This window comes from Carcharodon carcharias, chromosome 3 (genome assembly GCF_017639515.1).
Source record: "Carcharodon carcharias isolate sCarCar2 chromosome 3, sCarCar2.pri, whole genome shotgun sequence".
NCBI classification, from domain to species: domain Eukaryota; kingdom Metazoa; phylum Chordata; class Chondrichthyes; order Lamniformes; family Lamnidae; genus Carcharodon; species Carcharodon carcharias.
Genome location: NC_054469.1, coordinates 56,807,554 through 56,821,969, shown reverse-complemented (window position 1 = coordinate 56,821,969; position 14,416 = coordinate 56,807,554). Strand labels below are relative to the sequence as shown.

The window sequence follows — 14,416 nt, the reverse complement described above, 5'->3', positions numbered from 1 at the left end:
AGGCAGCTTGCCACCCCCTTCTCAAGGGCAACTAGGGATGGGCAATAAATGCTGGCCTAGCCAGTGAAGGCCACATCCCGTGAACAAAAAATAAAAAAGAAGACTTTGCACCTTACTCAGTGATGCTCCCTGTCCCCATGGTAACCAAGCCACCCAGGCTCATTGTCAAACAGAATTGATATGAAATCACATGACCCTCTTCATTCCTTCATTTTACCTTGAATTAAAGAGACAGTCCTAAAACATAATCATCGTCTAAAACTTCACATTCAAAACACTAAGAGCTGGCAGTTTTCCCACTCAGCTCCAGTAACTCTGGAAGCCAATGCCCTAACAGGTATTGTCATCGGAGCTGGACAACAAGTTTACCAGTATCCTGAACCAACAATATAAAAACAAAAACTGCGGATGCTGGAAATCCAAAACAAAAACAGAATTACCTGGAAAAACTCAGCAGGTCTGGCAGAACCAGCTTATATTTCAACCTTTCCTGGGATTCACCTAGTTCTGTCGAAGGGTCATGAGGACTCGAAACGTCAACTCTTTTCTTCTCCGCCGATGCTGCCAGACCTGCTGAGTTTTTCCAGGTAATTCTGTTTTTGTCCTGAACCAACAAGCTACACATTCCTGGTTACACTCGCTTATAACTTGGCCCTGCCAATCTGTGCCTAGATTTTCTCAGCTCTCTAAGGTTGGGTTGGGAGGTAGGGGGAAGGCAGAGGACAAAATTCCAGCCTAAGACTCAAGATTTGGATGAGCTGAGTGTCAGTGGGAAGATGATGTTGAATCTTTGGAATTCTCTGCCCCAGAGGGCTGTGGAGGCTCCATTGTTGAATGTGTTCAAGACTGAGATTGATAGATTTCTATACATAAAAAACATCAAGGGATATGGGGATAGTGCAGGAAAATGGCGTCAGAGTAGAGAATCAGCCATGATCTCATTGAATGGTGGAGCGAGCTTGAAGGGTTGAATGGCCTACTCCTCTTAGTTCTGTGCTTACGTAAGATGTTGTGCACTCTTAATGGGACAAACAGAAATTCTACCTGTCTGGATTTCTCAGGAGTTGATTTGGAGATTTTTAAACATGTGAATGCATTTTCACATATGTCAGTTTTTTGGCTGGCCAACAAAAGAAACACCTATTTAACTCAATTTAAATAGAAGAAAAAACTAATAGGTTTCTTTATGAATGTGTGATCCAATGTGCACATTTTTCCAAAACTCTGTGCACTTAGGCAATCCTGTATACTTGGGTGAAGACCCAGCACAGTCTCCCTCTTAATATATCTTAAATGCTTTTTGCAAATAAACCTCACACACTTACACTTCCCCATGTTAATTGACATAGCCGCTCCATGAAGTACACAACCTATCCCCAGTGAGTATCTGAATGTTGCTCTCTCTGTGCCCGCCTCTCCATGACTGGTTGACAGGTGGTGGGGGACAAGCAGTAGGACAGATTCACTAGCTATCACTGGGCAATAATTGCCCTCACAGGCAGTACCTTGTATACTCCCAAACAATGCTCTCCACAACTATCTTTCACCTCACTTCATAGTTTTCTGACAGATTGTGGACTGATAGTGAAATTAGATAACAATGTCAATGTTTCACCCACCCAAAAGGTAGACTGTTCTCCAGCAGCACACAGCTCTCCCCCGTGAACTGCCTAATACCCATCAAAACGCTCACTCAACAGTGGTAGGGTGACAGGCAGCCTAAGGCATGCAATTTCACAACAATTAGGTTTGTGCAAAGCCACTTTATCATTTCTGCTACTGCATGATGGTACTTATTTGAAAAGAGCAATAACAAGTAAAATTAGTTTTAAATATATCTGTGTGTCAACGTCGACTGGATGTTTGTAATAGTGTTGTCCATTAAGACGCTTCAGCTCAAATTTTGAAGACCTCTTCTTTGCAAGTAAACAATTTTTCACTTTAGGTTGCTGCTTCTTTATTCTGTAAACATTTTTAGGGCAGTTGTAAATGTAAAGCGTATTTTGTAAAAAATATATGTACTCCTTAAATCTCCTCAGCAAAGAATTTTTTTTTATTTTACTCAGATAAATGCTTTTCTCCATTTTGGCTGAAACAATCAAATTTCTGCTGTTGCACTGAAAATAAAAAAATCAGTTCACTGAAACGATGATGCTTTAAAAATATTCAAAGCTACACAAGTAACTGGAAGTCAGCCTCTAGCTTAATGGATAATAGTACAACTTTTCAAGACCGAACCTCAATTCATTTTGACAGGTAGTGCTTGGTTTGGAGGTGAACCAGCAAACAGAATAAAAGGACAATTTTGTCATATAAAGCTACTATAGGTTATAATGTGAAGGACAGTATATGCCAGAGAGAAATAAATTGCCTCACAGGCAGTTATTTTTCTATTTATATTGTTAATTAAGAATTGCTCCTGACGTGTGGGCCAATAAACTGCAGCACAGGGTTTGGTGAAAGCCAAGGATTAGTCTATGTTTTGTTTCTGGTTTTCTTTTCAGATTCTGAAAGCATTAAGATAGCAGCTAAGACTGGCCTTCTCATAATACTGTAGAGGGAAATTGTTTTTGCGTCATGCCAAGGGCTGCAGTCAGTCTCCCTAGCAGCATGTTCACTAAAGCAAATGCCATAGAATTATAGAATAAAACAGCACAGAAGGAGGCCATTCAGCCCACCGGGTCTGCACCAGCTTTTTGAAGTGCAGTCAGGTTCGTCTTGCTCATATCCCTGTCTCTTTTACTCTTAAATCTTCAGTCATTAGGATAGGTTTCAATTTAGTTGGGAGAATGCCCCCAATATTAAGCCAGAGATGAAAACATGGGGCTAACGCTTACAGGTCCCTTCCCCCTCCCACCCCCCCGCGGGTGTGAAAGCAGACTGGTGGACCTGTAAATTAGGATACCATGCCATTGGTGACATACCCACTGCTAGTCCACCTGCCCCCACCCACCCCATGAATTTACGGATGGCCAGAAATGCCTAAAGTTTGTCAGGCGGATCACCCACCTGTGGCCCAATTGAGGCTCTTAATTGGGCAATCAATGTGCAATTAAGGGCCTTATCCCATCACCACTCTGATATAATGGGCAGTGGGAGAATCTTGCACCCAATCTAAATCTTGACAGGTTTAACTCTGTGGGCAGCTGGTCAGTGAAAATGGGGCAGCGGGTCCTCCTTCCCTGGCCCCCTGTATCAGTTGGAGGCCCTTTCCACAGTTTTGCCACCCCATGTCCACCCTCCCCTCCTCTGCCCTATCCAACCTTCCCCTACTCACTCATATGATGCAATTTCTCACCCACTATTTAAAAGCTCGGTAAATTGCTACAAGGGAGGGTGAGGTGGGGGGGTGGGACTTGTGATAGGAATTGCGAATTAGGCGCATCAGGTCAGAAATGCCTAAAGTTTCTTTGTGGGGCCTGGGCTTCTCCTGGCCCCCCAAGGAACATTTGAAAAAAAGCTAGATGACATCATCATACATTGATCTTAACATTTAAAGATGCTGGTTATAAGTAGGCATCTTTGCATCTGCTCAGAATGGCAGGTTAAAATTGAAGACTGCGGGAGCAGAACATCAGCAAGTAAGTTATCCAGCCTATTTTAAACTTACTTGCCTTCCAGCTTCCACCAAGTGGGGAAGACCAATATTTTGTCTTATTTTCTCTAGAGTTGAGCCACCTTCCTTCTTAGCATATGCCCCAGTTAGCAGGGCTATCGAGCAGGGTTACTAAGTGCTCCACAGTCCCATTAGTTTTACTGCTCGATGCTTTGATAATGAAAAAAAAAGCATCTGCCCAGAGGCGTAAACAGGAGAATTTAGCAAAACATTCATCAACAACAATGAGCCAATTGATTACAAAAATTGAATTCATGCTTGTGTTTTATTTTCAGCGGGTGACTGCCTCTCTTCCCAATGGACAATCTCCTATTTATAAAAGTCATATCATTTTACTTCTGCATTGTTGAATAGTTGATATGATGTTGCTTAAAAAATTAATATGCTGCATACTATTTAAATTTCTGATTTTCTTGGTTTTAGTCATTGCACAAATTGAAATATGTTGAGGCAGCGCCAAATGGACATTTTTCCCCAGTGTTATGGGATCGGTAATTTTTAGAATAGTTGAGAAGGTTCTTGATGGTTGCATGAGTCTCTTTTTTATTGTATGTCCTTCTCTATATTCTAGATTCATAGCCTGACAAATTCTGTGAACAGGAGCATGAGCAGGCTGCACAGGGGAAAATTATGAAAAGATTTGGTCAAATTGACTGAATCCAGTTGTTTAGTGTCTATTCATCCTTTCATCTCATACTATAACAGATGATTTAGAAAATACTAATAGGAACTATTGGGGTGAAAACATTCTAAAATGTTAACATTATTTCACTGCGTTGTGACCATTGAAGATTGTACTTTACCAGCTCTGTGATTAGTTCAGACAGAGTATTTGAAGCATTGTCATTCTGTTATTGAACACAGAAGGTTTCAGAGATCGCCAAACTCTTGAAATCCAGGGAATTTTTCTGACTGCATTTGTTTGCTAGATTGCAATTCAGAACTTTACTCACTTTTGAAACAAGTGTCGAAAGATAAATAATCTAAAAAAGATAACTAATTAATAAATAACTATGTACCAGCTGTCTACAAACTATGTAAATGATACTGATGATACAAAGATAGGTAGGAAAGCAAGTTGTGATGAGGATACAAAGGAATATGGACAGGTTAAGTGAGTGGTCAGAAATTTGGAAAATGGTGTATAATGTGGGGAAATGTGAGGCTGTCCACTTTGGCAGGAAGAGTAGAAAAGCAGCATATTAATTAAATGGAGAGAGACTGCAAACTGCTGTAGTACCAGAGGGACCTGGGTATCCTTGCACATGAATCACAAAAGGTTAACATGCAGGTAAAGCAAGTAATTAGAAAGGCAAATGGAATGTTGACCTTTATTGCAAGGGGGCTGGGGTATAAAGGTAGGTAAGCCTTGCTAAAACTGTACAGAGCATTGGTGAGACCGCATCTAGAGTACTGTATACAGTTTCGGTCGTCTTATTTAAGGAGAGATACATTTGCATTGGAAGCAGTTCAGGGAGGGTCACTGGGATGATTCCTGAGATGAAGGGATTAGTTTATCAGGATAGGTTGAGCAGGTCAGGCCTATACTCATTGGCGTTTAGAAGAATAAAAGGTGATCTTATTGAAACATATTAGATTCTGAAGGGGCTTGACAGGGTGGATGCTGAGAGAATGTTTCCACCTGTGGGGGAATCTAGAAACTGGGGTACAGTTTAAAAATAAGGGCTTCCATTTAACACTGAAATGAGGAGAAAGAGAGAGAACAGTGAAGGTTGGTTTGTTGAATGTATCCAAGACTGAGTTTTTTGAAATACAATACAGTCAAGGGTTATGAGAGACAAGCAGGAAAGTGGAGTTAAGGCCGCAATCAGATGAGCCGTGATTTTATTGAATGGCAGAGCAGGCGCGATGGGCCAAATGGCCTACTCCTGATCCTAAACCATATGTTCCTCTCCCTGCAAGATCCCACCCCCCCTTCGCCCCATCTGCACTTACCTTTTACCTGGGTTGCTCCACAATCCTGGAACTCTGAGGGTTGTGGTTCCAGCAGCAGCCACGTCCTCCTCCTTGGCGCTGCTGAGTGCAAGAGCTGCTGGCTTCCGATTGGCCAGTTCTTGGCGAGCAGGAAGTCATCTGGAGAAAGGCCTGCTGGTGCCACTTAACTGCCTGATTGGTAAAAGATATGGTGGGCCTTCTTCCTCAGAGTCAGTGTGGATGCCTCACCACTTTATCAGGCAGCGAGTGAGACACCCACTGAGAAAAGAAGATTCTGCCCCCTGTTTTATCCTTTGGTCAGCCCAATCTCAGAAACGTGATAATCATTTCATGGATTGACAATTCAAATTTATGTGACCATTTTCCCTTCAGTTTTTAAGCACCTTTACTCCAAGTAACTATGCAAATGCAGGCATATACTTCATTATATGTCACTCTTTTGCTCCCCTTAGTATTTATCTCTGCAATAACTCAACATCTTGTTTAAAGAAGAGAGGAGCCTTGATTTTCCGATTGGGATGTTGTTTTACAGCTGTAATTAGCCCATTTGAAATACATGGGTTAAAGCCAATGTTACAAGAGCACTCCCTGAAAAGAATCTAGGCTTAGTAGTCTAGGAAGTACACATTTTGTCTAAAAGAACACCCATTTCCCTTTCAAATAAATGCTTAAAAACATTTTTATAAAAGTAGCCAATTCATTGCCTGTGTAGGTTGCAATGGGAATGGCAATGACGGCAAACTAAAGCTTTGTGATTCTAAGAAAATACTTAACTCTACAACGTATTCAGCTGGTCAACTGGAGTATTGGGCAGCTTTACAGCATTTTACAATTTACAGCATATATCATATTAAAAGAACTTTGGTGGTTTGGAGAAACAAAGTCACCTGTCAAGTATTCCAAATGCAGCCTATGTGATGCTGCCAAACGGAATAATATGGTTTATTATGTTACTGCGTAATATTAGGGAAGATGCTATTATTCATTTTTTCAGGGTTTATGCATGAGAAAGCCCAGATTCCTTGTACAATGGATCGTTCAATCACAGACTTCCCTGCTATCAGCTAGCCTCCTACTTTATGGAAAATTAAGTTCCTTCCCCAACTCCTCTGAAAAAATGAAGCAACATGGATAATATTTCTAGAATTCCCCTACTCCAAAGGCATCACAAAGACCCCAAATCAAATAGTTCCTCTGAGTTTCTGTTTCACGTCTCCACTATCCTGTCTTCACTTGCTCGTGGTTAACACATTTTTTGCTTCTGACCTTTTGTCCTATGCTGGGAAGGATTGCATCATGGAGCTTTGCAGTTGTGCTATGAAATATTTGATTCAAAAGAAAATCAGTTAACTCTTTATTTCCTTGAAAAGTTACTAAACATAATTCAAGAGTGGACTTAAGAGTTGAGCTCACCCTTGTGATGTCATCCTATCTCAAAGCACTGTAGGCAAACAGAGCAACTTCTAGTTAAGGGACATGTGGAAAAGGGTTCAGGTTTTGCAGAAGCTAATTGAAATTTGCCAATTTCTTTTTGTCGAACTACAGGAAGTTGGCCTTTCTAAAGAAAGATCAGATGGTGCATGAAGCTCAAAGTCACTCCATTCCTTCTCTGCTTTTTCTCCTGCAGCTGAATTTCTCTTCCTCCTCTGGGGGGTATTTCTCTGCTATGCAGTACGGACAGTACCATCAGCATTTCATGAACCACGCTACATGGCTGTAGCTGTCCATAATGAACTCATTATATCTGCTGTATTCCATACCATCAGGTAAGAAGACTGCTGGCTCTTAAACATAATTACCTAAAAACTAGAGGGGGTGCGGAGGGGTGTATTTTTATTCTCTCCTTTTCAAATTAATTGGAGCAAGAGGAGGATTCTTTGAAAAATAACTCATGTGTTTATTCAATTCATGCCGCACAAATGCTGTAGCGGCAGTGTCTATTTTCATTCAGTCCCTTCTTTATTTGACTAACCTTCCTTACACAAGATAGCTTTCACAGAATTACAGCAGTGCAGTCAACTGACAAACAGTGATCTCTTGACTGTAACTTATTTTGGAGGACCGCCACTGGAGTACGAGAGGTGCTTTGGTGAAACCTTACACCACACAGTGGTGACCCTAATTTCAGGCACTGAGCACAGCAAAGCTCCCTCTTGTAGCAGATGGCCTGTGCTTTATGAAGGTTCACTGTATACATATTGCAAGCAGTTGGCCACGCATACCCATATCCCATTTAACTTGTGACCATATTGATTGAAATTGTTACTTATGACTAATCGGTGGGGTGGGGGTTTTTTATTGCACTGGTTGCAATATATAGCAACGTCACATAACGGACTAAATAAATGTATAGTAGCCAGAACAATTCTTTCCCCACTGTCACCATTTTTCACATTGATTGTCCACATTGGCTTTCTTATTAGACTAGTGATCACAAGTGCACTCTGTGATACTGGGGAGGAACACATACATTTGAATGAAACTTCTTTTATCCATTATTTTAATAAAGCCATTAACTTGCTTATTTTCAATGCATTAAGGCCATTACCAAAATAACCAACTGAAGAATATCATTTTGGCACCTTGTTTATTAACACAGTAGTGTCATTTCAGTCACCATGTTTTTCAGTTCCCCCTAAACTGTCCAGTCTAACTGAGGACTGCACAAAAAGAACAGCAGCATTCACTGTGAAATGTGTAAGATCTATTGCATCAAGCCTCTGGTGGAAGCAATGGTAATATATTTTCCCTACCTTAAGTAATGTCAAATGCAACTTTTGTTTCCACGGGTTTTGTGGGATCACATTCAAAGAAGAAACAAAAATAATTTCTCATTTGGAAATGGAGCTAATTCACCCTATAAGCTTGTTAGGGGCAAAATTATGAGCCATCTCAGTCAAGTACAAAGTTCTGTACACTACCATGGATGTTATAGTACTACTTTTATCTTTGGTTTATCCCAAAATTTTAGGTTTATCTTAAAATTGTTCCCCTTAAAATTTTACTCAGCATAAATTGCATCCTACTGCAGCGAAACCCTGCCATTTCCAATGTGTCATTTATCTGTGCTGCGCACTTAAATAATAAGTGGAATCCATCATGTGAACATTTACTTGCGTAAGATAGAAACAACCAGATGTGTAAATGTAGGCTGCTTAATCCTTGTTTCTAGGTTTTCCGATTCTGTAATTACTATTACCAGTATGGGTAATACAAATCCAACCACATGCCACTGTTGCTGCTGTATTGCAGTATGAAATCACAGCATAGCACATGTGCATGGCCTCTAATGCCATCTTCCATTATGTGTATGTGAGCTGCTTATATAATCCATGACAATTTGTGCATGCTTCTGCACTGCAGAGAGCCCACCGATGCAAAACAAAAAAGCTTTTAGCTCTGCTGACAGCTTGCAGGATTGGAGATATGTCAGCTTTTCAACAGTAGGAAAAATATATACATACATTGATTCTTTCCACTTTATTCAAACATAGTTCACCTGTTTTCACTGGCTGTTTAAATTTCCTATTCAGGATTTTGTTGGTGTAGTTTAATAGTTGAATAAAATAACATTGCCTCATCTGAAATACAATTACTTTTATAGCTGCCTGAGTATATAAAGTCTAAGAGGATCTACCGCCACAGAATTCTGCCAATGAGGAGCTGGCGCAGGGAATCTAATTTTCTTCATCATTTTTGTTTCAATCTGGCACAGAAGGTTTTATAAATGATTAAAGCTGAACCTAATACAAGGCTAAAGTGTCAAAATTGTGAAGCAACAACTCAAAAATAGCATCAGCTACATGTGTTTATATGATGTCTTTTAAAGCCCCAAGGCACTTTGTCGAATATAATCAGACAAAAATTGACACCGAAGCAAAGAAGGAGATAACATAAAAGGTTGGCTAAAGGTAGGTTTTAAAGGAGGCTCTGAAAGGAGGAGCGAGAGGCAGGAGCTGTTTGCAGAATTTGGCAGAGACCATCTCAAGCAATGGACAAATGTGCGGAACAAAAATAAAAATACCTGGAAAAACTCATCAGGTCTGGCAGCATCTGCGGAGAGGAACAAAGTTAATGTTTCAAGTCCATATGACTCTTCAACAGAACAAATGTGCAACATGGACATCAGCAGCCCCAATTTCTAAGCTACGTAATGTGCACTTTAGGTTTCCTTTCCTTTAACTTTTGCCTTTGTCAGTAACGGCTCCACTGCCGCCACCCCACAGTCTTCACTTTCTTCATTGTTCTTCATTCTGAAATCATGACTCTTTAAAAAGCTTGAGTGCCACCAAATCATCATTACCACACCTACCTCACCTCCTTATTGTTTTCAATATTGGTGATGTCCTGCACCTTAGTTTTTGAATTTGAATAATCCATATCCTTTAAGTTACATTGGGCAGCAAGGTTGAACAGCAATTTGTGGCATAAATTAATGAAAAGATATTTCCAATATAAATTGAAATGAGTCAACAGTAAAATCAAGAAAAATGGAATCAATTTTGCTGGGTAGTGCACAGCAGGAGTATTTGGTGGAAATGAAAAGTATTATAAATAACACCATTATTATGTTCTTAGCAGTATATTGACTGCCTGGATATCAATCATTTGTGTCCACTGGTTCTCAAAGAGTGGCCCTCCCCTTTAAAAGGAGGAACTATTGACCCTGCTCCGTGGATGGCCCATTAAGTGTCCTGCTCCGTTCCCGATCGGTGATCTGTTTATCAACATTCATCTCACAGGCAACTTTGGCAATTCTGTTTTATTTCTGCCAATTCAATACTGCATCACAGCAATTAGCATGGGTGGCTGGTTAGTTTCAAGAGTAGGAAAAGGACTTGATTCGCCCACTGCCCGCTTAATGGATAGGGCCTCATGAAAATGACCCTCTATTTGCACTTCAGATCCCAATTATTTAAAAGGACACAACAGGGAAAGACTTTCCTCTGCACTGTACACAACAAAAGCAAAACCCCACCTCTCCTCCACTGCCCACTCCACTCCCCACACTCCCAACCGCCAAAATGACCTGACGCCAAGTGCCATTCATATCATCGTAGTTTAAAAACATGTTTGAAATCTGTTCTCTCGTCTCCCAAGAATTGGCAGGGTGGCCGGAGTTTTGAGAAGGTCAGATCTAATTTTTCAAAATACAGCCAAATCTGTTACAAGAATGCCTGTATTGCTTTCAAGCTTTTAGTGCTGCCTTGTTTTCAACATATGTAAGTTGGTACCTAGGAGACAAAGGTTTACTGATTAGCTCTGGTCCAGTTGCCACTATTGTTGCCTCTAGGTTCATTCCTCATTACTAAGGAGAAAACTAGGGCTGGATTTTACATTTTCCAATGGAGTACGGAAACTGCGCAATCCGCTCCCTCTCACCCCCGCTCTTATGTAGAGTCAAGCGTCGGCTGACCAATTGGTAGTTGGCTGGCAGTAATGCCGGACAATTAGCACTGTGAAGGCAGCTTTGTAGCCAATGAGGCATCTAGAGCAGGACGTCCAATGGGAGAAGGCTTAGGCTGCAAACCAATAGTTGGTTCCGGCCACCGATTTACTTCCCTCTTACTCTTTCCTTAATTGTTATGTCAGTCGAAAAAAGTTAAGAAATAAAGTCTCCGAATGGCCAAATGCTGCCACCTTCAGCAGCAGACTCTGCTGTTACATGCAGCCAGGGTCTTGTTTGCAGGCCTTTTCATCTGTCCTTGTGCTGCCTCCTCCCAAAATAACTCAGTCCCAATGTATTTCACGTACGACTAGTAAAAAATGGAGTGGGCAACAAAATATTGCAGCCAAATGGGTTTTTAAACAAGTTCCTTTTAAACAAGCTTGTTAGCGTTTGTTTTCAAATAGGCACACGGGCTTCTGATTTCAGCACCTGCTCACCTTCTGTTTTATTGGATGCTGGTGGGATGTCATTGGATTGCTGACCCAAGGTCACCACATCATATTTTATTTAAGTGCGACAGGGTGGTCTACCCGATCTGCAGCCATAAAAGTCAGCCTCTGGGCTAGCATTCTTGGATTTTTCAGCCTCACTCTAAAATGTGGCTTCATCTTCTTGCTGCTGTAGATTTAAAAGGACTTCTCCTTGTCCTGGCCAATTTGACCCTCAACCTAAACTGATTGGATTGGCTGCCATTTATACCCTGTCTAATTTTACTTCCATTGAAATCATGCAGTAATCCATTATCAAAACAAAGTGTGTTTGCCACTGACAGACTGGTAGGTATTAATACACCCATGATGGACAAGAGAGGGTCGGGGTTTGAGAGGTAACAATTAAATTGGGGAACATATCCTTGTTGGCCAGGAGGAGCAGGAGTGCTCTGTCAGGCCATTGAAACAAGCCTTTGCCCTCCCGTGCCAATTGCAACCTCCCCTCCCTGCCATGATTAACTGACCCAAAAGCCCTAATATTTACCTTTCTACCTCGCAGAATGGGCAAATAATTGGCAAATGAAGTTCAACAAAGACAAGTGTTGTCTGTTGTTTAGACTAGCTGAGGAATGATTGCTGAGACATTGGTATGTCTGAACAATAACTGGTTTATGGGATATAACAGGACTGTATACAGATATACATGTCTGGGTGTTACGCTGCTCAGGCTAGAAGTATTCTCTCTCTTGACTCTTGGTCATGTGTCTCTTACATCATCATTATGGGCAATTCTGTTTACACAGTCCCACACATTAACCCTTTCAACTCTAATACTACAGTAAATGTGAAGTAGTACATTTTGGGAGGAAGAATAGGGAGGTCACTTAATACTTGGAAGGTGCAAATCTAGGTGGGATAGTGGAACAAGGGAATCTCAAAGTACGAATACATCAGTCATTAAAAGTTGTGCTTAGCAAGGTCATCAAAAAGAAAACCATGCACTTCAATTCTATTCCTCAGAAATAAAGTGGAAAATAGGGAAGTTATGCTAAGCCTCCTTCGAACCTTGATTAAACCACATTTAAGAGTACAGCATGCAGTTCTGGTCTCCATATTAAAGAACATGGAGGCATTGTATAGAATGCAGAGATGATTTACAAGGATGATACCAGAAATATGTGGATATAAATATCAGAAAGAGATTTACAGGCTGGGTCTCTTTTCTCTTGGAAAAAAGAATGCTGAGGGGTGACCTAATAGAGGCCTTTAAAATTATGAAAGGTTTTGATTGAATGATTACAGAGAGAAGGTTTCCTCTTGTAGGGAAAAAGCTAATGAGAGGCCATCAATACAAGATAGTCACCAAAGAATCCAATAGGGAATTCAGAAAAAACTTCTTTACTCAAAGACTGGTGAGAATGTGGAACTCACTATCACATGGAGTGGTTAAAATAGACAGCATAGATTCATTTAAAGGGATTTTAGACAAAGATATGAAGGAGAAGGGGATAGAGAGTTACAATGATGGATTTAGATGAAGACAGATGGAAGGAGGCTCAAGTGGAGCATAAACACCAGCATGGACTGGTTGGCCGGATGTCCTGTTATTATGTTATGTGTTCTATGTAACCATTAGCAGGCTCTGATGCCCCACCCTACACCAAACTCTGATCTCTCCTTCACTATTGTCAGACTCCAACCACTCCCCACACTCCACCCCTCCCCACTCACCCCAGATGTTCGCCCCTTCCCGATTGCTCAAGACCATCCTCAAATTTCCCTGACTGCGGCCTCCTACCAGTGGCTATCCCTCCCTGCAACTGGTCAGTCTATCAATTTGGCCAACTGCCAGGCAGGAAACAGAAGAAAAGGTCCTGCTATTAACTCCGGCTGGACCTCCACAACTGAGATTTCTACCCCCCCTCCCCGCCCTCCCCTACTATCAAGCTCCCCCACTTCCTCCCCGTATATATCAGGCCCAGTGTCTCCAATTCCCATGGAAGTGCATTCAAAGCCCACAATTCCAAAGGGAACCTGTGACTGAAAACCCAATGGCACAATCCCTAACAGCACTATGCGAAAACCTGCGCCACATGGACTGCAGTGGTTAAAAAAGGCAGCTCATCACCATCTTCTCAAGGGCAATTAGGGATGGTCAATAAATGCTGGCCTTGCCACATCCCAAGAATGATTTTTTTTTAAAAATGGCTATCTACATCTAACTACACTGCGAAATATTTCAGTGGAAACACCCCAGTCATAATATCATATCATTAGTAGTGCATAATACCTATAAAATGGAAACTAGTGTGATTAAGAGACAGCATAGCCAAGATGGCAACCATGTCTGTAGGCCTAGCATACCTACTGGTAATTCTACCTACACTGCAATTTTACGCATCCAACTCTAGTGTGCTCCCAGCACACCTCTGAACCTGTAGCTGGAGGTATAGAAAATTATTATAATGAGCTGACCACCGAATATTGCGTGTGATTGCCCCACTTCACTTTGGGTCAGTTTTGCACTCACTTCCACTTGGCAATAAAAAATAGCCATATCAAAAAATCCAGCCTCAAATGTTGCATTTGTAATTTACCATTAATGGTCAATCAAATCAACATCGTGTAAATGAAATGCAGAGAAGCACTTCAAGTACACTGCCAAGGACATCTCTTCAAATCTGTGCAGTTAATTAGCAGCCTGCACAGTTCAATCTAAACAGGGGGTACACTGATTTTATTAAACTTATCATTGTCATATTAATAAGTGCCAATTAACCTTGCTGTCAGGGAAATGGAAGTATGTGTGATTGAAGGCTTCTTCAATAACCTTTGCCCAATACAAAATAATCTGAATGAAAGCAGTATCACGCTGTAAACAGTTATGGGCAACTATCACAATAGATACAATAGCCCAAATCTTCCAGTCAGGATTTGAACCTATTTCTGATCCTGGTCAGAAAA

General features: G+C 41.1%; 1 protein-coding gene across 1 annotated transcript in view; it reads left to right on the top strand.

Annotated features, from left to right (window-relative positions):
* gpr158a (G protein-coupled receptor 158a) overlaps positions 1 to 14,416 on the top strand; it is a 641,632-nt gene that overhangs the window by 527,196 nt on the left and 100,020 nt on the right. Inside the window, exon 11 of the mRNA XM_041183940.1 lies at positions 7,200 to 7,338. Within this exon, the coding sequence (XP_041039874.1) occupies positions 7,200 to 7,338 (139 nt within the window). The remainder of the gene's footprint in view (positions 1 to 7,199; positions 7,339 to 14,416) is intronic.